The 23,387-nt window shown below is 35.9% G+C and overlaps 2 protein-coding genes across 3 annotated transcripts; one reads left to right on the forward strand and one right to left on the reverse strand.

Annotated features, from left to right (window-relative positions):
* The first annotated feature begins 4,699 nt into the window (after positions 1-4,699).
* LOC103963631 (purple acid phosphatase 22-like) lies at positions 4,700-9,266 on the forward strand. Its single transcript, XM_009376464.3, has 5 exons — positions 4,700-5,015; positions 5,225-5,516; positions 7,881-8,449; positions 8,586-8,674; positions 8,808-9,266. Exons 1-5 carry the CDS (start codon positions 4,863-4,865, stop codon positions 9,034-9,036), a joined length of 1,332 nt encoding a protein of 443 aa, XP_009374739.2. The 5' UTR covers positions 4,700-4,862; the 3' UTR covers positions 9,037-9,266.
* A 1,951-nt stretch (positions 9,267-11,217) lies between these two features.
* On the reverse strand, positions 11,218-12,818 carry LOC103963632 (zinc finger A20 and AN1 domain-containing stress-associated protein 4). 2 transcript variants are annotated; one of them, XM_009376466.3, is made up of 2 exons: positions 12,661-12,818; positions 11,218-12,262 (listed from the first exon to the last, which is right to left on the reverse strand). In XM_009376466.3, exon 2 carries the CDS (start codon positions 12,135-12,137, stop codon positions 11,571-11,573), a length of 567 nt encoding a protein of 188 aa, XP_009374741.1. In that variant the 5' UTR covers positions 12,138-12,262; positions 12,661-12,818; the 3' UTR covers positions 11,218-11,570. The 2 variants fall into 2 exon arrangements, with proteins under 2 accessions (XP_009374741.1, XP_048424087.1); XM_048568130.1 differs by having other exon boundaries at positions 11,218-12,139; positions 12,661-12,815.
* Between the last annotated feature and the right edge of the window lie 10,569 nt (positions 12,819-23,387).

The raw sequence follows: 23,387 nt of genomic DNA on the forward strand, positions 1-23,387 counted from the left end.
AGACAAACACGTGAACGAACACGGGCAAACAATTGGATACAGAAAGAATTAACCTTGTGCGGTCTACTAAAATATGCAATTGCATTTTCTCAAGAATATCAATATAAAGATGCAAAAGTATGAGTCTAGCTAGCTATCTCATCCCATCATATCTTGGGTTCTATCTCATGTCTCTTTCGCCAAGTTCCAAATGCATGGAACTCTCTACCGACTTACATCATATTTTATTATATTGACTACGCGTAAGGGTTTTAGAAAACATGTATGAGGAAAGTACAACATATAGGGTTTAGGACATACTTTATTGAATGTATTCTCAAGGGGGTTACAACTTACAAGGAGGTTTTTGGATATAAATTGTTTTATAAGGGACTTTACGAAGATTGTAAAATTATACATTGGGAAATTAAGAGAATTTATACATTTTTATGAGAAGTTGGTTTTTTTATTTTTTTATTTTTATTTTTTATTTTTTTATCAATTGATTTAATTAGTTAGGGTGAATTCTTAACTTTTTTGATGATATCAAAGCAAAGTTAACTAACTACATCTTAGTCTAACGGCCCACGTACTTCTACCTAAATCAATATATGTATGTGGGAGAACATGTTGAAATGTGATCAATAGAATCGATCTCAACTTTCTAATACACAATGTTATTATCATAAAGTATAAGTAGATTAAAAAAGCAACTTTACGCCGCCTGTGTATGCCTCTATTGGTCTCATTATAGATAGTTAGAATTGATCGTAACGTTATAGAAAATTGAAAATATTGTGCCCAAATTGAAGGTAGAACTTATTGATATTAAGAACTTATCTGATGCAATCCCCTCCCATTAAAACGGTGATAGAAGGGATAATTTTTTTTTTTCAAGTATAAATTGATAATTTTTTTTCTTGTATAAATTCCTTGTAATCTTCTTCAAATGAGAAATCATTAACATCTACTTTCAATAATACCTCGAATATAGTATATTATTTATGTTCATCCAATCTTAGAGATCAAACGAAACTAATATCTCAAGGCTTAGAGAAGCTATAAGTCTAAAGCCGCGGGGTACTTTTGGGAACGATCCGCATCATCAGCTAAAGAACCAAAATTCATTTATTTTCAGAATTGATCCGCTGATAAATATGGATTCTGTGATGTATTATAATCGTATACCCAAACGTACCTAGCTTCCTTCTGATCAGCGTAGCGTAGTGAGTGAATCTGGGTCACATGAGAGGTGATCAATGGTAGAATTTAAAACCTATTAACGTATATGCTTTAGGATATTCATCTTCACAATCAATATTTATATATATGTAGTAATGTTGTATATTAAAAAAAAAAATTGTTTTTTGCCACTCAATACTACGGTCTGGTGGTATTTCTCTTCACTTGGAAGTGAGAGGTCTTAGATTCGAATCTCATGGATGGCGAATTCGATACCAAATTAGGTTGTCCATTGTGTGGCTTAGCTGAACTACCCCTCTCTCTAGTGTAAAAATATCGATAAACTAAAAAAAAAATTGCTAAGTGTAAATTCTTTTTTTAACATAAAAAATTTGGAGTGCACAATGAGATATTTGGAGTGTCAATGGCAATAACAACACCCTAAAAAAAGATATATTTTTTAATTTTATTATAAAATAATACTACATATTCAAGTGAAACTTTAAATTTAGAGTTTCTTGAAAGTTTTATCTTGTTTGGTTGAGTAAGAATGAAATGCTTTCAACTATTTAGTGAAGGTTATGTTTGTAGTTCTTTTTACTTATTATTTAATGACATTTGTAAACTTATAATCAGTGAGTCCAAAAGTTTGTTTTTGGTTTAAGTTATTGTTTTCTAGCATCAATACGTTGTTCTACTTTTTTTTTTTTTTTTTTTTTTAAATTGCTAAGTGTAAATTCTTTTTTTAACATAAAAAATTTGGAGTGCACAATGAAATATTTGAAGTGTCAATGGCAATAACAACACCCTAAAAAAAGATATATTTTTTAATTTTATTATAAAATAATACTACATATTCAAGTGAAACTTTAAATTTAGAGTTTCTTGAAAGTTTTATCTTGTTTGGTTGAGTAAGATTGAAATGCTTTCAACTATTTAGTGAAGGTTATGTTTATAGTTCTTTTTACTTATTATTTAATGACATTTGTAAACTTATAATCAGTGAGTCCAAAAGTTTGTTTTTGGTTTAAGTTATTGTTTTCTAGCATCAATACATTGTTCTACTTTGTTTTTTTTTTTTTTTTTTTTTTTTTTTTTTTTTTTTGTTGGGAAACCATCTTAAGTAGGAGCTTTTTTATAAATTTTGCATAGAACCCCCGAAGTCTTAAAGATGGCCCTGGTTCTGCATGCATGATTCAGTTTAAAATAAATAAACTCTAAACTATAGAACCAGTTACAACAAAGGTCGCGGGGCTGTTAGAGGTGTAAGGAATTAGTTAGGTTTAGGGACACTGAAGAAGATAAAACAAAGAGATGGAGGAACGTTGAAGAGGAAGATGGGGACTTGGTGACCAATACCAAACTAATTGGCTCTTTATTCGCGAATTATGCTTGGTATTTGCAAGGAGGAATAACTCCTTAGACATAAGGATTCAAGCAGTGTTCCACGAAGTAAAAGAAAAGAAGCTAGATAGTTTAAGGCCACGTACAAAAAAAAAAAAAAAATTAAAAAAAAAAAAAATATATATATATATATATAGCAACAAAATACAAAAGCAGTGTACATACACACACACACACACACACACACTTCACTCGTAATACAGTGTGAGTACATGTGGATGAAGTGAAGTTATCCGACAACCACATGTGTTTCTTGCATTATATGCCTCACAAAGGCTTCATTTGCATAAATGTGTATCAAGTAATTTTGTGGATAACACGTTTATGCATTATAAAATGCGACTTGATTTTCTAATGTGAACTTGTACCTTTGACACATCCACAATATCATTTGCTAGTCTAAACGTGTACATAAGAATGGTTCTTCAAGAACAATACATAATTTAGCAATAATAATAATCACCAATCACTTATAAGTGCACGTATGATCGATATGTTGTCAATATAATAGTCATCTATTTGCTTTTAGCGAGGTCAGCATATGGACATGTTTTTACACACTAGTTAATCGCAACCTATAAAAATTAAATACCACATATATTATATCTTAATTAGAAACAACCATATAATTGCACTACGCATCCTTTATTAATCATGAAAAGAGTTTTTATCTCCCTCATGTTATATATATATATATATGCACTCTGGTTTACGACCAGCTAGCTAATTGAAATAGCAGACCTTTCCAACCAAACGGGATATAATTAAAAGGAAACAAAGCAAAGTTGTCGTGTAGACTTAAGTATTATTGTTGAGAAAATTGACAGTCCACTAAATATGAGTTTTTTAGTTCGACCAAAAAAATAGTAATTAAAAGAAGAAGAAAATGGTTGGCCAATGTTGACCTCATTTAATATTCCAAACCCTAAATTTTTTTTCTCAAAAGTAGATTCCTGGGATATTCTGATATTACTTGTAACCATGCATATGCCCGAGATGAAGTAATTTGTTAATTGAGTTCAATGTTCGACAAAAAAAAAAAAAAAAAAAAAAAATTGTGTTCCATATGGTGATTCACGAACAAATGTATCTCTTTCACACGCCTGAGTCTTCAACCAAGAAATCAACAAAACAAAAGACAAATAACACTCATTTTTCAGAGGTTGGGACCGCCCAAATCCCCACCACAAATTGCATCGGCTTCTACAAATGTTTAGGCTCCTTTCGATGAGTGATATTATACAACTATTTAGATTCCTCTCGATGAATAATGTTATCTTTTCAAATATTTAAAATCTTATTAATTCGAACCATTCGTTCAAATGAAAATCAATACGATCAATATTTCAAATTAACGGTCTACATTATATAACATACAAAAATATAATATGTATAAAATTTTAGCTTTAAAAGCATGCCATTTCAAACCCTACAAAGAGAGGGAAACATTTTGAGGTATTTGTGTGTATTTGAAAGACTGTTATATGATGTTATCATTCTACATATTATGGCATGACTACAAAAATAATCTCTTTCCAAATGAAAGGAATTCGTCTGGTCCAATAAGGTTTCGTCATCCATAGTATACAGTCCATTAAGTTGACAAGTTCTGTGACTACTTTTCAAAATGGATTGAGTGCTTGGAAATAAAATGTATCTGCACGGCATGAAGAGAATTTGTTGCAGACAAGTCACCTATTAGATTAGAAAAGCAGCAAATTAACGTCTTGAAATACTTTTGAATCTGGGACTCTTAAAGCATAATGTTTACATGCCCACCATTTTTTCTTTCTTTCTATTTTTACTTTTTGGTGTGGGTAAAACAAACTCCTATATTCCATGCAAGGGACATGTTAGTATAATCATTTATCAAATGTCATGCGTAGGGTGTGCCCCTTGAGTCTATGGCCGTCCCGGCTCAACCTCTTCGTATAGTCTTTCACTTTAATATCTTGTTTGTTACAAGGCCACGTGATTAGGCTCGGTTTTACTTCAAATAATCAATAAACTAATGATATTACCCAAGTTAATTAATATCACAGCCAAGCAAAGCCTAATCTGCATTAATAATATTATGCCAGATTGAACTATCATATAGATATAAAGACTGAGCATCCTAGCTAGAACGTCTGTGGCTTTGCTGTAAGTATTGCCAAGACCCCTTCAAACATATATATGCTTACTTCACGCCATTGGAATCTTATTATTTTATCCATTTTCCAAACCCCCTCAACCCTCTTATATATCTCTCCAAGGCTCTGAAAATATATGTATCCAATAGCTCTCACAAAACAAAAATGGAGAAATTATATCTTCATGTGTTCTCTCTCCTCCTAGTCATCTGTCTCTTCCCTCAACTCATAAAATCACAAGATGATGATTATGTTAGACAATCTCCTCGCGGAGTAATATTCACCCACCACACTAGTTCGGATGAGGACCCTCAACAGGTACAGTTTATCAGTAGTCTAACAGTTTATATAATGTACGTCTTATTGTCCGGACAGTAATGTTAGTATCTAGTATCTGAAACGGTAGCTCACTTTTTCGAAGTAATGGGGAAAACGACCGAAACATGCTATAGTTTTGAGCTCGGAAAATCAATTCAGACCCGACTATTATAATTTCTTGTTGATTATTTTCTTAACTATTTTATTAGGTGCATATTTCACTGGTGGGAAAAGATCATATGAGAGTTTCATGGGTTACTGAAAGCAAGCATGTTAAATCAATTGTGGAATATGGAAAGGAATCTGGGATATATAATGGGAAGGCAACTGGGGAACACACATCATACAAGTACTTTCTCTACAGCTCTGGGAAGATCCACCATGTTACCATTGGTCCCTTGGAGCCTGCCACTACATACTTCTATAGGTGTGGAGGTTCAGGCCCCGAGTTCTACTTCAAGACACCCCCACAAAAACTTCCCCTTGAATTTGCAGTGGCCGGTAAGTTAAATAACGGTTTTTCTTTCAAAGATAATTTACGTTGTCAGATTGTCAAATTTCCCTCTTGCAAGAAATTTATGGGTCAATAACTTTGCTTGGAGATTAGTAGCGGTTCACAAGAAATGAACTCCATGAACGTCTTTCTGAAATTAGATTGAATATTATGTTTTATGTTTGTTGGGGGTATGATAGAGTTGGTTATATATAGTTGCTTTAATTGTAATTGGAATGACAACAAATGTTGGAGATGAGTGTACAACTCTCGTTAGGAAAATTTGCAATTTTAGAAAACTTTCTGCGCAGACCTTGCCTATTGAAGTAAACCTCGCAAAAACCCAATTAAAAACTGTAAGAAATAATCTGACCTTTAAAAATCGAAAAAGATGAAGTCACAGCGACTTTAATAGTAAGCTTCTCCTTTGTCTTAGATACGTAGCGCTCAACCAAACAATAGGCGCCTTTGATCCAATAATGAGCGTATTTTTTGTGATCACTATTTATTAATAGACCAATACTAGTCACTCGCCTATTAGAATCATCATAGCGAAACCATCAAAGAATCCATATTATATCAGGAGTGTATTACAGTTCTTATACATATATAAGTTCTATTCCTATCAGAAACGACATATCAGCTTGCTTTTGAAAAAAAAGAAAAAAGGGAACACATCAGCTTGCATGTGTTTGCAAGTCTATATTTCTATTTCATTTTAATTTTAGAGGTCCTCTGCTTGATTCTGCAACCTTGGGTTGGCTAAAGACCATTTAACTGTTTCATGGTTAGTAAATTAATTAGGGAAACCGGTTGAAATGATGAAAACAAAAATCTCATTGTTGAAATAATTATTTTTTTAGGATTTTTGTCGATACATTGTTAATATTTAATTGGTAACGTCATTAAAATTTGATCGATATGTGGTCGTTGTTTTGAATTTAATCAATTCAACAATTGAGATTTGTACAATCATCATTTCAGCCAACCTCTTTTACTTAAGTGCTATCTAATTGTCTATATCAAAGAAAACTTTAGTCTTGGTAAAGGATGAATATTATACATGGTTGAGGTCATCCTGAATCAGCTGCAGCCCTACCTATTTATCTTCCAATTAATCAACTCTCTCATAAGAAGAATGTGTTTTGCTTAAGTCGAACAATACATATAATCAGAGATTTGGGACCAAAAGCTTAGCTTGAGCTTCAATTTCCTTAGCCTTGTGATTATATGGCTCTGAAGGATTAATATGTTTTGGAGTCATATATTATCTCTGTGTGTGGCTTTGAAGAAATCTTTGCCTGAGAGCAACTCACATGCAATAATTCTCCAGACGATTGGGCAATAGGAAATTATTGCCTTTGTGAATAATAATTGTCCGAATGCATATTTACCCTATAGATGAATTGCCTGAGATTGACGTTAAAATTTAATTTTTTAAAAAGTGGTAATATTTTGTTTAATTTCGAATAAATTTTTTAACCAATCTGTCACGTTACGTGTTATTATCCGAAATTACACTTTTTGTGAAAGAGTATGGTTGGGCCCCACCAACCTTTTTTAGTCGGTTGATGCACCTAATACTAGCGCGTGAAGTGCACACACCTAATGCAAAAAATAATAAAGACGTGGTTGACGTCTACCTAGCGTCAAATGGACTCAGCCGCACACAAGGACAGGAATTGCCTGATGGCTTGGTCTGGAAACCTTGGACCCACAATCTGGCCGACATTTTGGGTTGGGGTGAAGTTGGTTTTTTGGGTTTTGGGATTCCCTTGACAATTGGATAGGCCTGGAGTTGCTAAGAGAATATTCTCCTCATTCACCTTTGACCTCATAATCTCGCAGAAAGCCCAGTTGTCTTGAAGAAAATAAAAAAACCTTTTCCTTTTCTTTGAGTAACAACGATATTCTATTTTAAAGTAATATAAACTAAGCGAAGGGGAATTCAAATTCAGGTTCATTATAGAAGGACTTCAGGTCTAATCCATGTCGTTTAAACTAGCCGTTTGTATAAGACATTTGAGAATAACCCAAAATGAGAGTGCATCTGGTCTTCGATTTGGTTTGAAGGTTGACAAGTCCAAGGCCTACCTGAAGGAACCCAAAATGAGAGTGCATCTGGTCTTCGATTTGGTTTGAAGGTTGACAAGTCCAAGGCCTACCTGAAGGAACCCAGTACGGCAATTGCCTTAAACACCCAAGTTATATGCATACATATTAACCACATCAATTCTGGCTCGAAATTGTTAACTTAATGGTTTGCCGCATCACCCTAGAATATCAAGGTTGAGCAGCTGTCACATTAATTTGTTATAAGATCGAAGTTTGGTGTATGTAACATTGCTCATATGTTCACATATTGGTTTCAGGTGACCTAGGTCAGACTGAATGGACTAACTCAACCCTACAACACATCGGAAGCATGGACTACGATGTGCTTCTCCTCCCCGGTGACTTGTCATACGCCGATACACTGCAACCGCTTTGGGACTCCTTCGGCCGCATTGTCGAGCCCTACGCTAGCAAACGCCCATGGATGGTTACAGAAGGCAACCATGAAATCGAGAGCATCCCGATCATCAACCCTACTGGCTTCAAGGCCTACAATGCCAGGTGGCCGATGCCCTACCAAGAGAGTGGGTCCACCTCAAACTTGTACTACTCTTTTGAAGTTGCCGGGACCCACGTCATTATGCTGGGGTCCTACGCTGATTTTGATGTTAAGTCAGATCAGTACAAGTGGCTTCAGGCTGATTTGGCAAAGATTGATAGGAAGGTGAAGCCGTGGATTGTTGTGCTTCTGCATGCACCTTGGTATAATACCAATACTGCCCACAAAGGTGAAGGGGAGAGTATGAGGAAAGCAATGGAAGAGTTGCTGTACAATGCAAGGGTGGATGTGGTTTTTGCAGGGCATGTTCATGCGTATGAACGATTTGTAAGTTGGCTTAATTTGATTCCTTACGTGCAAATTAGTTAACAGTATGACTGGCTAATATTGTATTTTATGATTAACTTTGTTAATGATTGATGATATGCAAACTAGGGTTTCTAATGTTGTTAATGATTTACAGACAAGGGTTTACAACAATGAAGCTGATCCATGTGGTCCAGTGTATATCACCATTGGTGACGGTGGAAACCGCGAAGGATTAGCGTTAAAGTAAGTACTCTTTATTTTAGTTCAAACTATTGTAGTGCTATGTCAATGTACTCGTCTCCTTTCACCTAAGTTTGGAGTCCTCTGATCTTCCTAAAGATTATAACCAAACTTTAAACCATCTTTATACATATAGGTTCAAAAATCCGGCTTCCCCTCTGTCTTTGTACAGAGAGCCAAGTTTTGGACACGGAAGGCTCAGAGTATTAAACGAAACACATGCATTTTGGGGATGGCATCGAAACAACGAATCAAACTCCGTTGTAAAAGACCAGGTCTGGTTAGAAAGTTTGAGCAGCTCCAAAACATGCATGAAATCTGGGAGCCAGGAGGTGGGTTCATCATCTGTTAACGATGAATTATAGGTCGATCACATGTGACACACAAAGTTTACAATACCTTAGTCTTGTTGTTTTTTTAGATAACAAAGATTGGAAGTTACAAGGTTTCTGAGTGCATATGTTTATAAATTCTTGTTTGATAATTAAGTGCAAGGTGTGGATTATTACCTTTGAGTTCTTCTTTTATCATCATGTTTTTGTATTGGATGCTTTGTATAAAACAATTAGTGGAAAATAAACATCAGATTATGTTTTGTCTTGGATTGTGATGGTGATTTTTCTGTTTAAAAACGAACTACTGTAATTAATTAATCTTGTCAGTCCTAAAAAGGTTTGCAAAATAAGCAAATTTGTATTTGCGAGTCAAGGTAGTTGGTCGGAATGGTGAGCATGACTCCTTACACATAAATTCAAATCAATATTCCTATAAATTAGAGTAGTTTAAAATTTGCACCGCTGAAAAATAAGGTAAATATCCTATTTGCTAATTTGACACCCATAAAAGAAACCACGACTTAGAAGCTGGCATTGGTGCATATGGCATTTTACCGCAATGACAAAAAATAATCATATGCACTCTAATGCGGATTCGATCATTACCGATGCATTGGTGCAATTGACGTTTTATCGCAGTAACAGAAAATAATCATATGCATTCTGGTGTGGGTTTGATCACCACCGATCCCCCTTGCTTATAACAATTAATAATTTAACTCATAAATGCTATCATTTGAATTTAAATAATAATTAAAAAAAAATATTGGTGATGTCAACAATATTACCCAAACATACGACCCCAAATGATAATCCAAATAAAGCAGGCTGGTTGAGTGGTTCGGTAACTTGACTTACAAATAAAAGACCAAAATCATGCCAATTTTTAACTTAATTTTTTGTTAGTCTTTCCTTTTCCAAGGAAACAGGATGTGACAAGTAAATATATGATCGTACTAAAGTCGGAGGCAGATCCCCTTCTATTTTGTGCAGTAATAATTAAATCACGTCAATATTTTATGTTGATTTTTTATAAGATAATAAGACAAAAAACAATAAGAATATTAAATGTTAATGTAACTTAACCGTGATCGCACAAATAGAAGGGGATAGAAAGGGCATCCAAACAGGAAGGCAGACAATCTGCCACCACTAAAGTCTCGGTTAGAAGTGAATTTAACATGGCTGATATAGTTTTTGATGGAAATATTTTTGGAACTAATCTTTGATAAATATGTAAGTAAATCGTAGAAAATAAAGTGAAGTGCTTTTTGCAACCTCTAGTGCTTTTGAAACAAAAAAACATTTTCTTAAAAATGCTTATCATTTCAAAATGCTTCCGAATAAACCTTAATTTACCAATGCCTTGTCTTTGTTTTCCAAAATTAACGCTAGCAAGTGGTTGTTTTTAGCATTTTCTGAAAATGCATTGCTTGCATTTCAGTGTCTATGATTATGAACATCCAAAAACTGCCTGAAACTCAATAGAGTTCTTCTTTATGCAACCATGCAAGGATTGGTCGTTCACTCAAGCGGTTTACTTTTTGAACATGTGACGTCTATTAGACAAATGATGTAGCTAAAACTATTTTAGTTCCAAAAGAGTTTCTCTTTCAAAAGTGGCCACAAAGAAAAGTCTAAAAAACGTAAAAGATGCATCACTTGCCACCGAAAAATCTAAAAGAAACACCACAGAAGGTTAAACCCAAACTCATTCTTCGTATCACCTCCGGTGGAAAGGAGGTAAACATGCAAATCCAAAGAAAGCTCCCACATCACAATTGCAACAATTTCAGTCCTCAGTCGAACGCAAACACACAAAGAATCCTCAAATCTTTGTAAAGGTGAGAACATATAGTCCTGTTTGATCCTAGAAGGAGCTCGAGTTTGTGGAAGAGTATGAGCGAAAAACCCTAAATTCGTGACAAGTAGCCCCAAATCATTTCCCTTTTCTAAAAAGGCATTTTAGTAAACATGTTCATTGTGATTAGGATAAATCCTCACTTTACTTATTGAGATTGAAAATTAACAGAAGTAATCTACGAGTTCGTCCACAGGTAATTATTTTTGTTGTTTTGTAAAAATCTCCGTTAAATTAAGTATTTTCCTTTATTCGCTTTTTCATTTAACGAAGATTTTCACAGAAGGACAAAAATGATTGATAATAGACAAACACAGAAACTGTATCTATTAATGTTCAGTATCAGTGACTAAAATAAAAAATTCAGTATCTATTAATGTTCATCCAAATCAATCGAAAGCAAGACGTATGACGAGAAATTGGACCCGAAATTTCACTCCCAAGCAAAGATATTTTTCGTTCTTTTTTTTTTATTATTTTTTTTAGCCTTACAAACCAAATCCCACAATAATTACTTGCAAAAACTAATATAAAATTAAATTAAAAACCTAAGGGAATAGAAAATATTTATATCAGCTTAATTCCCAGGCGTGCCCGACGGACGGCCCTGATCAGATCGACGGTTCCGCGTGGCTTCGCCGACGGCCAGATTGATTGCAATCCGCCGGTGACCGATTTTTACTTTGGCAAATGTATTGAGATCTCAAATCTTCTCGAGCTTCTCGGCTATGACCAGGGGGTTGCTCCTGGCGATCTCCTCTCTCCCGAGCGTCTTGAAATCGAACGAACACGCGTGCTTCTCGGGGTACCTGTGGACGCCGCAGAACGTGGTGCCGCACCTGCACTTGAAGCCGGTTAACCCGACCCGTTTCCTGCAAACGGTGCACCGGTTCGGCTGCGACACCATCGCAGCCACCTCACGAGCCCGGAGATCTCCGGCGGGATCTTTGATTATATCTCCGACTACCTCCGGCAAAGTCAACTCCGGAGGCGGAGTCTGACATTGAGTCTCGATCGCTGCCGGAAAAGAAGGGAAAGATGTTGAAGGCGGAGAACAAGGAGGAGCGGAGAGAGAGGAAGAAGCGGCGACGGAGGCGGAGAGGGAGGCTTCGACGGTGGATTTAATCGAGGCCTCCTGCTGCTCCTTGATGCAGAAGTCTCTGTAGCATTTGGAGCAGAGGTTCATGGTGGCCGGGCTGCCGAAGAACCCGCAGTTGTTTGCGCAGAGGTGGTGGCCTTCTGGGGCTTCGCATCTGTGCTCTTCCGCCATGTCTACAGTCAATCAATTATTCAATTTCCGCCTCAGATCTTGTTTTTCTCAAATTCGCCGATCGGATTCAATCAGTTCAGATCGTCGTCTTCTCCGCCAAGGAGAATCGATTTCCGAAAACTGATCTGCGATCGAGAGGACAAAAATATTATAACAAATTTGACGAAAAATCTCAAACGGTTTTCCGTTAAACTAATTTGAAAAACCGGAGGATTAAATAATTAATAAGCTGTTTGGTTGCTGAGAAACCAAATGAAGGAAAAAGAAAAATCCAATTTCCGGTTCCCACACTCATAAAAAAACAGCTAGCCGTGCGGCTAATAACAAAAAACAATCCGCGTCCAGAGGATCCGCGTTTTTGGAAACTAATTTTTCGGAACTAACGACGCGGATTCTGGATTCTCCCATCTGTTTTCTTTCATTTTTCCTCCTTAATTTTCTCAGCTACCAAACAGAAAATCACCAACAAAAAAAAATAAAAAATTATATAAAAAAATAGTGGGAGAGGGAGAGATTTTAGTACCTGTGCGAGGAGGAATCCAGAGATTATTTGCGAAGCGAAGCGAGGAGGAGAGGGGATAAGATTATGAACGAGGAGAGAGAGAAGCTATTAAGAATCTTAAGACGGAAGCATTATTGACAAGGTCAGAGGCAGGAATATTAATAATTTAATAAAAAAGGGAGGAGGAATGGCGAAACGTGACAAAATTAGACCGTCCAATATCAATATTAATACGATTGATCAGCCATTTTTTTCCATCATAATGTCGTCAGAGATGTTATTATTTGATTTAAACTATAGTAATTAGACATATCGTGAGATGTTAATATATAATTCTTGTTATTTTATAATTGTGATCAATATAGCTCCTTTTCTATAGTTGTAAAAAAGTATTGAGGCGTTTGTTTAAAATTTTTTACGATTAATTAATCATTTAGTTTAATCAAATTTATCGTTTGATAAAAAAATTGTAAGTAATATTTTCACATTGTGTTCCCAAAAAAAGCACCGTAAACACTTTCAAATGTCAAAATTAAATTATAAGAATTGGAATTATGACAGGAGACAGCTTGGAAAATTCACATAAATAACATGATTGTGAATGACAAAAGGGTTACGGAAAATCATGCATCTGGCAAGGTGGCTTTTTTTTTTTTAAGCTTTTCATGTTAAATTTAAAATTGATAATTTGATATTTTAATTTATTTGAATTTTCAACCGATATATTTATTTGTAATTATTATACTTGTTGTACCAAATTAGAATAAAAATTTAACCACGTAGTATTTGATATTATGATACTTTATGTACTGAGTTATGTTCTCGAAATAAAATAAAATAAAATAAATCTTCTACTATGGGTAAGGGAGGGACGGGTTTGGTTGGCTTTGGTTGATGCCGCCTCCCTGTCGCAGTTGTATTCGGCACCTAAAAGCCGACACCAGAGCCGGTGTAGATACATTGAATTCGGTTCACCACCCCTGCCGTATTTTGGCTGCCATATACAACTTTCTTATGGCTTAAGAAAAAGGAAATATTATCTGCTTTTTTTACCCCAAAATTTGGAAAACGTAGAGTTTCTAAGATTACGAAATTAAGCGAGTGTAAAATTGAGCGCATTTAGTTTGATGCATTTTTTTTTAATTTTTGTTGTAGTTTATTTTGAGTGAAGTAAGGATTTGTCCCTCGGCACATGAGAGATTTGCAAGTGGTATTAAAAGGAGAATTATAAAAAGTAAGGGTAGAATGACGGCAAGTTCAGAGCTTTTTCGATTTCGAACCAATATTGAGCTAAAAAACTAAAATCTTGTCAACCACGTTGAAAGGGTTTTAAGTTTGAAGCACAATCAATTTTCGGCGTTTGCTAAAGAAAGTTTCAAGTAGTAAACCCTAAACCTTATAAAAAATTTATCGTCATAGTTTATCAGGCAACTTGAAGTTTACGGCTTGGTGGATGAGAGATTTGCGAGTGTACAACCAAGTACAAATATAAAACCTTAATTAAAATGAAAATCTGAAGTGTAACTTCATTGATAATATCATCACGAGGACATATTTCTCTATGAATTTCACTTATACATGTCTTGAAATGCACTTATTTTTCATATCCGAATGGATCAAGAAAAGAGCTCAACTGATTATTTGAACTTGATTCCGCAAGAGCATTGACAAGTTTCCTGCACACAATGCATGATGCAGTGAGGATCCTCACACTTATACTCATAGCATTGTTCTTCACTTATGCATTCCAGATGATAGGGTGTCGGAGACAGGGATGCCAACGCAGACGAGGATAGGGGATCAGCGTTCCTTGCAGCTTCCAGTTCTCTACTTTTAGCTCCATCTTGCAAACCTGCATCGACGTCCATGTCCGATAACATTATATATGCAATCCAGTACTAATATATATATCACCCTTACATATGTATATATCTCCACCTAGACATCACACACACACACACACACACATATATATTGATTCTAAATATTAATAACAAAACTTTAGGCGCATTGTCGAAGATATTTAAAATTTGATCAAATGAGGATCTACCAAGGATGAGAAGGAAGCACACTATTATCGCACAAGTCTTCGTCATTTTTCCTCGGAGGAGTATGTGGTATCTAAGTTAGTAGTGAAATTCTGCTCTTCTAAACTTCGTGATGGTAGCATTATGAGCCTATAGGGCCATATTTATATGGTGATCATAGGTGTTTTTGTATCCGTTGTATGATATTATACTCGATTAGGAAAATAACAATGTTGCAAGGTTTGTGCATTTCTGGAAACGTATCAAGGCCCGTTTTATAGCGTTTATGGAAAGAAATCACAATGCATTTTCTGAAGAGATTATAGTTAGCATAGGAGAACACGATGCACTTAGACACGTTAGAATCCATGAATGGAAGTTTCCTCATTGCTGAATGATTACTTGCTACAGATGGCATTGTGATCCCTAATCTGAGGAGATTTGTTTCCATTTTGAAGAAGAAAGGTTTTCCACAGAAGAGGCACGGCGTGTTTTGGTCTGAAATCCGTTCTCAGAAAGTTTCCAAACTAATGTACGGCAGAGGAGTTTTGGAATCTTATTGCATATAGGTAACTTTTATATGAACGGTACAGCGAAAAATTAGCACTGTACATGTTGTTTTGATGCAGTTAACAAAGCATACTGCATACCAGTTCTCACTGCATAATGCATTGTGTGCTAGGAACTTGTCAGTGTTCTTGTGGAAAAGACATGTACTTTAGATCAAATTCAAATAATCCCTTGAGATCTTTGCTTGTGGTATTAATAAAGGCAGTCGGATATTATGAAAAATAAATGAAAATCAAAACATGTGTAAGTGAAAATCAAAGAGAAATATATCCTTGTGATGAAATTATCAATGAAGTTATACTTGATGGTTTATATTTTTACATGTCATCCAATCGTATTATATAACTTTTAATGTATTTTTATGTTTGTAAAAATAATAAGATAATTACATTAAATTTATATGCAATGTATCCTCCATTAACTATACGAATAGAGAATGCATGGAAGTCTGAATACAATGAATACAAAAACACCTATGATCACTATATAAAAATATGGCCCTAGAAACTCGAGGCCTCATATCATGCATGCTTAGATAACTAGGTCACTCGTAATTGTCTTTAGCAATTCACTTAGTCAGTTGATTAACCAACTCCATCTATTCAATGCCTTCATAAACTCAATCTTGAACGCTCCTCAAAAAAACACTTTTTATATAATTCATTATGCTTTGAATAATAGTGCTTATGAGCTAAAATACTTTCTGCATAAGCATTCTAAAACGAAAAATAATAATTAAAACACTTTTTTCCTACCCTTATTTAATATTGTATGCGTTCAATTTGATCCGTTTACTTTGATGATCTAAATTTTTTATTATTTTTTATTTTTTTAAAAATAGTAATTATTATCATTTTCTTTCTCAAAAATGTCCCTAGTCATTGGACCTAAATGTCAAGGTCTCAGCCCACTTTAAAAAGAAAAAGAACTTTTTTTTTTCTTTTTTCCAACAAAAATAAAAAATAAAAAACAAAAAATCTGACACAAAGAGATAAAGCTACATACTTTGCTCGCATTCTGCTCCTCTATAAAAGCCCATTTTTTTCCATCATAATTTCGTCAGAGATGTTATTATTTAATTTAAATTATAATACGTAAATCTCTACTAGTTAATAAAAAAATTTTTGTCAATCAAAATATGATGAAATGATTAATTAGTCTTTTATGACACAAAAAAAAATGATGGGTAATTGACACACCCAGACCGAGATCAGGGCGTGCTGGCCGTCACGCGAAGGTGATGTAGCCATGTGCACAGTGCGGAAGCTATTAGAATAGTAATATAAAAGTACGAATAATCAAAAACTAGCATGCATAAGGTCAAAGTAAGTGTACTAGCGTAAGTGAGACGCTAAGTTCAGAGTAATAAGTCTACAGCAGTCCAAATTTAAATTAAACCGACAACAGTGCACCCGAAGGTGACCCTACATTGGTGCGTGTCTGTCAGAAGCGCCGGGAAGCCCTCTAGGAAACCACCGAACCTGCTAAGCAACTAGAACCTGGAGGGGCGCAAAACAAAAGCGTGAGTGGGCAAAACAAAGCTTTATGAAAACCATATAGTAAAGTACATTCTAACCCCTCGCCGTAAAACCTGTATACTTCCCAGAAAAATAAACATATATACGTATGTATACATAGGCCAATCATGCCCAAGAATATGCCATGTTCAAGCCTCATAATGAAATGCAAGTGCTCAGGTATAAATCGTATCAATAACATATCACTGGCAGCCGGAGTCACCTAAAGTGACTTGTGCGGTTGAATCTAGAGCTCAAATCTCAATCGCAATGACTAAACCTGCCCACGAGTCGGAACCACCTACGGTGGTCTGTACGACAGGCCTGGGTGTAATGCATATAAACGCTCTAGTGCTACGATCACGTGAAGGCTGTGCGAATAATCGCGAGTCACCTACGAGTCGGAACCACCTACTGTGGTCTGTACGACAGGACTGTGCACCTAACTTGGATCCAAGCTAAGCGTGTGGTGCGGGAGGTGAATGACACGTGAAGGACTGTGCCCTACTCAGGGCGGGAGCACTAACACCGGGGGTGCAGGTTATGAGCTCTCTAAGCACCTCTAGCCACTATTTATTGCGAATATTAAATAACGCTTACCTGGCACTTACCTGTGCCTCCACAGCACCAATATATATATATAAATGTATAAATGAATATATTTAATAACCATATATGCAACTAACCATGCATAATAACCAATAATAATAAAGGAATGGCATAAACTATTAAACATATACATAAATTTCTGGGAATTTTAAGTATATAGGTATATACGGAAAACAAAAGCCCACTCACTGGTATGTGGAGGGTCGTAGCCCCCCTGCCTCGAGTGAGCACGCTCGTCCTCGGGATACGTATCATCTATATGCGAAAATACTATAAAAACGTTAATTTTAAAGCACATAACCTTCCTTTCAAAATAACTTCTCATACATTGCTCAAAATGGACAATTGAATATACCAACGTGCTCTACACAACCTCAGGATCACAACCATAATTTTAGAAAAATTTTCCACCGCCGCACGCGCCCCCACGCGCCGGCCAAGGCACGGCCACACGCGCCGGCCACGCGCAGGCACGTGCGGTGCACACGGACGGCGTCAACTGACGTCGTGAGGAATATTCCGTTAGTTCTAACGGATTCCGTCAACGGCGTTAGGAATATTCCGTCAGATTTGACGAAATATTCCGTCTCCTTCCCCGGCCAACCTCCGGCGCCAGCGACGGCGCCGGAAAATCGCAAAACCTGTAAATCGTGATTTCTCCCTCGTTTTTCAACCATTCTTCGCGATTCTTGCACCAAAATAACACCAATAAACTAGGAGAACACGACCCAACAACTTTTAAGGGTTAAAATCTATGAAATCTTACCTGTCCACAAACTCCAAAACCGGCCAACTTCAAACCAGGCGATTCCGACGTCCAATTTCGTCCAACGAAGCATTCCGAGGCTCCTTGGGACCTCACTAATTCATCTACAAGCTTCAAAATTCCAAAAACGAGCTAAGTTATTCTTGCATGAATAGTAACTAAAACGGACCTTGTAAAATCGACGTGAAAACGTCGAAGTTCCTACCTGAAACTGGTACGATCGTGCTCCCCTCGACCTCACGATCTCGACTTGTGCCCTTGGTTTCCTCGATCTGCTAAGGTTTGAGGGGTTTTGGGTTTGTCCGTACATTCGAAGGAAGAAGAAGAAGGAATGAGGACTCGAGAGGGAGAGAGAGACAGGAAAAAGAGTCAGAGAGAGAGGGAAAGTGACAGTGTGTGTGTGTGTGGCCCAACACTTGCCAACACCACACCAAACAACACATAACATAACGTAAACAAACTAGGGGTAAAAATGTCATTTCACATGCACGTTTTAGATAATTTCGGGACGGGATGTCACAGTAATAATATAACTTTACAAATTTAAATTTTACTATTTTTTATTGAAGCCTCAGTTACAAGTAATGTTAAAATACATCTAATATTAAAAAAAAAATCAAAAACAAAAACCTCTCACTCTTCCCATATTCTCTCTCTCTCTCTCTTTTCTCCTTCTCGTTTTCTAAAAAATTGTTTTCACACACAAAATGTGTAGATAAATACAAGTGTAGATTAAAAAAGTATAGTAATTAGGCATATCGTGAGATGTCAATATATAATTCTTGTTATTTTATAATTGTGATCAATATAGCTCTTTCCTATGGTTGTAAAAAAGTATTGAATTCTTGCCTTACGGCGTTTGTTTAAATCTTTTTTATGACTAGTTTAACATTTAGTTTAATCAAATTTATGGTTTGACAAAAAAATTGTAAGCAATATTTTCACATTGTGTTCCAAAAAAAAAAAAGCACCGTAAACACTTTCAAATGTCAAAATTAAATTATAAGAATTGGAATTATGACAGGAGACAGCTTGGAAAATTCACATAAATAACATGATTGTGAATGACAAAAGGGTTACGGGAAATCATGCATCTGGCAAGGTGGCTATTTTTTATTTTATTTTATTTTTTTTTTTTTTAGCTTTTCATGTTAAATTTAAAATTGATAGCTTATGTGACAAGTTGACATTTTAATTAATTTTAATTTTTAATCGATATATTTCTTGGTTATTATTATACTTGTTGTATCAAATTAGAAATAAAAATTTTAACCACTTAGTATTTGTTATTATGATACTTTGTGTATCGAATTATGTTTCTGAAATAAAATAAAATAAAAAATTCTTCTACTATGAGTGAGGGTTTGGTTGGTAGGTTTTGGTTGATTCCGCCTCCCTCTCGCAGTTGTATGCGGCACCTAAAGCCGACACCAGAGCTGGTGTAGATACATTGAATTCGGTTCACCACCCCTACCGTATTTTGGCTGCTATATACAACTTTCTTATGGCTTAAGAAAAAGGAAATATTATCTGCGTTTTTTAGCCCAAATTTTGGAAAACGTGTGGAATTAAAACTCATTCCGTTGGTTTAGAGTTTTTACGATTACGAAATTAATAACTGACCAACTTTAAAATTGAGCGCATTTAGTTTGATGCATTTTTTTGATTTTCGTCATAGTTTATTTTGGGTGAAATAAGGATTTGTCCCTCGGTACATGAGAGATTTGCAAGCGGTATTAAAGGAGAATTGTAAAAAGTAAGGGTAGAATGATTGCAAGTTCAGAGCTTTTTCGATTTCGAACCAATATTGAGCTAAAAAACTAAAATCTTGTCAACCACGTTGAAAGGGTTTCCAATTTGAAGCACAATCAATTTTCAGCGTTTGCTGAAGAAAGTTTTCAAGTAGTAAACCCTAAGCCTTATAAAAAATTTATCGTCATAGTTTATTAGGTGACTTGAAGCTTACGGCTTGGTGCATGAGAGATTTGCGAGTGTACAACCGAGTACAAATATAAAACCTTAATTAAAATGAAAATCTGAAGTGTAACTTCATTGATAATATCATCACGAGGACATATTTCTCTATGAATTTCACTTATACATGTCTTGAAATGCACTTATTTTTCATATCCGAATGGATCAAGAAAAGAGCTCAACTGATTATTTGAACTTGATTCCGCAAGAGCATTGACAAGTTTCCTGCACACAATGCATGATGCAGTGAGGATCCTCACACTTATACTCATAGCATTGTTCTTCACTTATGCATTCCAGATGATAGGGTGTCGGAGACAGGGATGCCAACGCAGACGAGGATAGGGGATCAGCGTTCCTTGCAGCTTCCAGTTCTCTACTTTTAGCTCCATCTTGCAAACCTGCATCGACATCCATGTCCGATAACATTATACATGCAATCCAGTACTAATATATATATCACCCTTACATATGTATATATCTCCACCTAGACATCACACACACACATATATATTGATTCTAAATATTAATAACAAAACTTTAGGCACATTGTCGAAGATATTTAAAATTTGATCAAATGAGGATCTACCAAGGATGAGAAGGAAGCACACTATTATCGCACAAGTCTTCGTCATTTTTCCTCGGAGGAGTATGTGGTATCTAAGTTAGTAGTGAAATTCTGCTCTCCTAAACTTCGTGATGGTAGCATTATGAGCCTATAGGGCCATATTTATATGGTGATCATAGGTGTTTTTGTATCCGTTGTATGATATTATACTCGATTAGGAGAATAACAATGTTGCAAGGTTTGTGCATTTCTGGAAACGTATCAAGGCCCGTTTTATAGTGTTTATGGAAAGAAATCACAATGCATTTTCTGAAGAGATTATAGTTAGCATAGGAGAACACGATGCACTTAGACACGTTAGAATCCATGAATGGAAGTTTCCTCATTGCTGAATGATTACTTGCTACAGATGGCATTGTGATCCCTAATCTGAAGAGATTTGTTTCCATTTTGAAGAAGAAAGGTTTTCCACAAAAGAGGCACAGCGTGTTTTGGTCTGAAATCCGTTCTCAGAAAGTTTCCAAACTAATGTACGGCCGAGGAGTTTTGGAATTTTATTGCATATAGGTAACTTTTATATTAACGGTACAGCGAAAAATTAGCACTGTACATGTTGCTTTGATGCAGTTAACAAAGCATACCGCATACCAGTTCTCACTGCATAATGCATTGTGTGCTAGGAACTTGTCAGTGTTCTTGCGGAAAAGACATGTACTTTAGATCTTTGCTTGTGGTATTAATAAAGAGTCGGATATTATGAAAAATAAATGAAAATCAAAACATGTGTAAGTGAAAATCAAAGAGAAATATATCCTTGTGATGAAATTATCAATGAAGTTATACTTGATGTTTTATATTTTTACATGTCATCCAATCGTATTATATATCTTTTAATGTATTTTTTATGTTTGTAAAAATAATAAGATAATTATATTAAATTCATATGCAATGTATCCTCCACTAACGATACGAATAGAGAATGCATGGAAGTCTGAATACAATGAATACAAAAACACCTATGATCACTATATAAAAATATGGCCCTAGAAACTCAAGGCCTCATATCATGCATGCTTAAAGAACTAGGTCACTCGTAATTGTCTTTAACGATTCACTTAGTCAGTTGATTAACTAACTCCATCTATTCAATGCCTTCATAAACTCAATCTTGAACGCTCCTAAAAAAACACTTTTTATATAATTCATTATGCTTTAAATAAAAGTGCTTACGAGCAAAAATACTTTTTGTATAAGCATTCTCAAACGAAAAATAATAATTAAAACATTTTTTTCCTACTGTAACAACCCGTTCCAAATTTTACGTTTTTATTTTATTTTAAAAGCGTGAATTTACGAAATCGCCCTAGAGTCAAGGACTTTGACTTCTGTTGACCATCGACTTGAGAGATGTGAGACTTATTCTTTTAGCATATCCTCATATTACTCATTGGTACGAACGTATAGGCGAAAGCCGTTTGCGAGTCCGGATTATAACGGTATACTTATGGACGTTTGAAATTGGTTATTTAAATATTTGAATTCCCACCTTGTGGGATTAGTGGACCAATTAAATTAAAGGGACAAGGAACCAATTAGAAGAGAGAAGTGAAGCTTGCAGCCAATTAGAAAGAAAGAAGAAAAGAAAAGAGAGAAAAAAAAAAAAAAAAAAAAAAAAGGGGAAAGCTTCCCGTGCACCCATACCCGCACCACCGCGAGTCCATTTTCCAAGGCCGATTCCGGCCAACTCCGGTGGAGTTTTTCGATGCCACCACCACCATCTTGAAGCTCTCATTCCCCTCTACAAAACCCACCCAAGAACCACCTTGATTAACCATGGGATGTGGAGGTTTGAGGCCACGAAAGTTGACGAAAATCAATGGTGCTCTGGCCACCCTTCTCGATTTTCCGGCAAATCGGCAAAGCAATGGCCGATGCCACCACTTGGGCTTTGTAGCCCATCATCCCAGGAGCAAAACCCAACCAACCTTGACCCCGTTGGACCACCGTAGACGACGAATTGACGTCGGGAAGTTTTAGGCACCCGCCGGCTTTGTGGGCAAAATTGACCACCTTCCGTCCATTTTTGACTTCGTGTCAGGTATGAAAGTTGCTCCACTCACTGAGATCTTCATTTCTGTGAAGTTTGAGAATTTTTTGAAATAGTTGGATTTTCTGGCGAGTCGGGGCGGCCGACTGCCACCTGCGGCGGCGCGTGCGGCGGAGCGTGGCCAGTGAGCCGCCAATGCTATTTTTAGGCTATGTCGAATGTTTTGAATTCAATTTTGTCATTTGAATGACGTAGGTTGATCGTCGGAACCTAAATTCGTTATGATACGTTACTTGATAAAAATGTGAATCGATGATCCGACCGTTGGATCGTCACCAAAATTGGATACATTATAATACGTAATATTTAAAGATCATAGGAATTTACGGATCGGGAATCCGATTTGCGGATCTTCCTGAATTGGATTTGTAAGTTAGTAAAATAAATGTTCACGGCCACTTGTTTTGCAATTGGCGGAGATCTGACCGTTGGATCGTAATGAAATTTTAATATGTTATTCTAGAAATATATTGTGGATCGTTGGGAGTTACGGATTGGAAATCTGATATGCGAATCTTCCGGATCAAGTTATACAGGGTTGTAAACCCTACCGTCGATCTTTGATCGACGGTTGACTTGTGGTCAATGGGTATCAAACTATTTTAGAATG

This window comes from the organism of the source record quoted next, unplaced genomic scaffold (genome assembly GCF_019419815.1).
Source record: "Pyrus x bretschneideri cultivar Hongxiangsu unplaced genomic scaffold, Pyrus_bretschneideri_v1 Contig47, whole genome shotgun sequence".
Lineage (NCBI taxonomy): Eukaryota > Viridiplantae > Streptophyta > Magnoliopsida > Rosales > Rosaceae > Pyrus > Pyrus x bretschneideri.

What these genes read in the sequence shown, in the direction of transcription:
- LOC103963631 (XM_009376464.3), top strand. Translation starts at nt 4,863, where the DNA reads ATGGAGAAATTATATCTTCATGTGTTCTCTCTCCTCCTAGTCATCTGT. An exon ending in CGGATGAGGACCCTCAACAG is followed by an intron (nt 5,016 to 5,224) that starts GTACAGTTTATC and finishes CTATTTTATTAG; the next exon opens with GTGCATATTTCACTGGTGGG. An exon ending in CGCGAAGGATTAGCGTTAAA is followed by an intron (nt 8,675 to 8,807) that starts GTAAGTACTCTT and finishes TTATACATATAG; the next exon opens with GTTCAAAAATCCGGCTTCCC.
- LOC103963632 (XM_009376466.3), bottom strand. Translation starts at nt 12,137, where the DNA reads ATGGCGGAAGAGCACAGATGCGAAGCCCCAGAAGGCCACCACCTCTGC.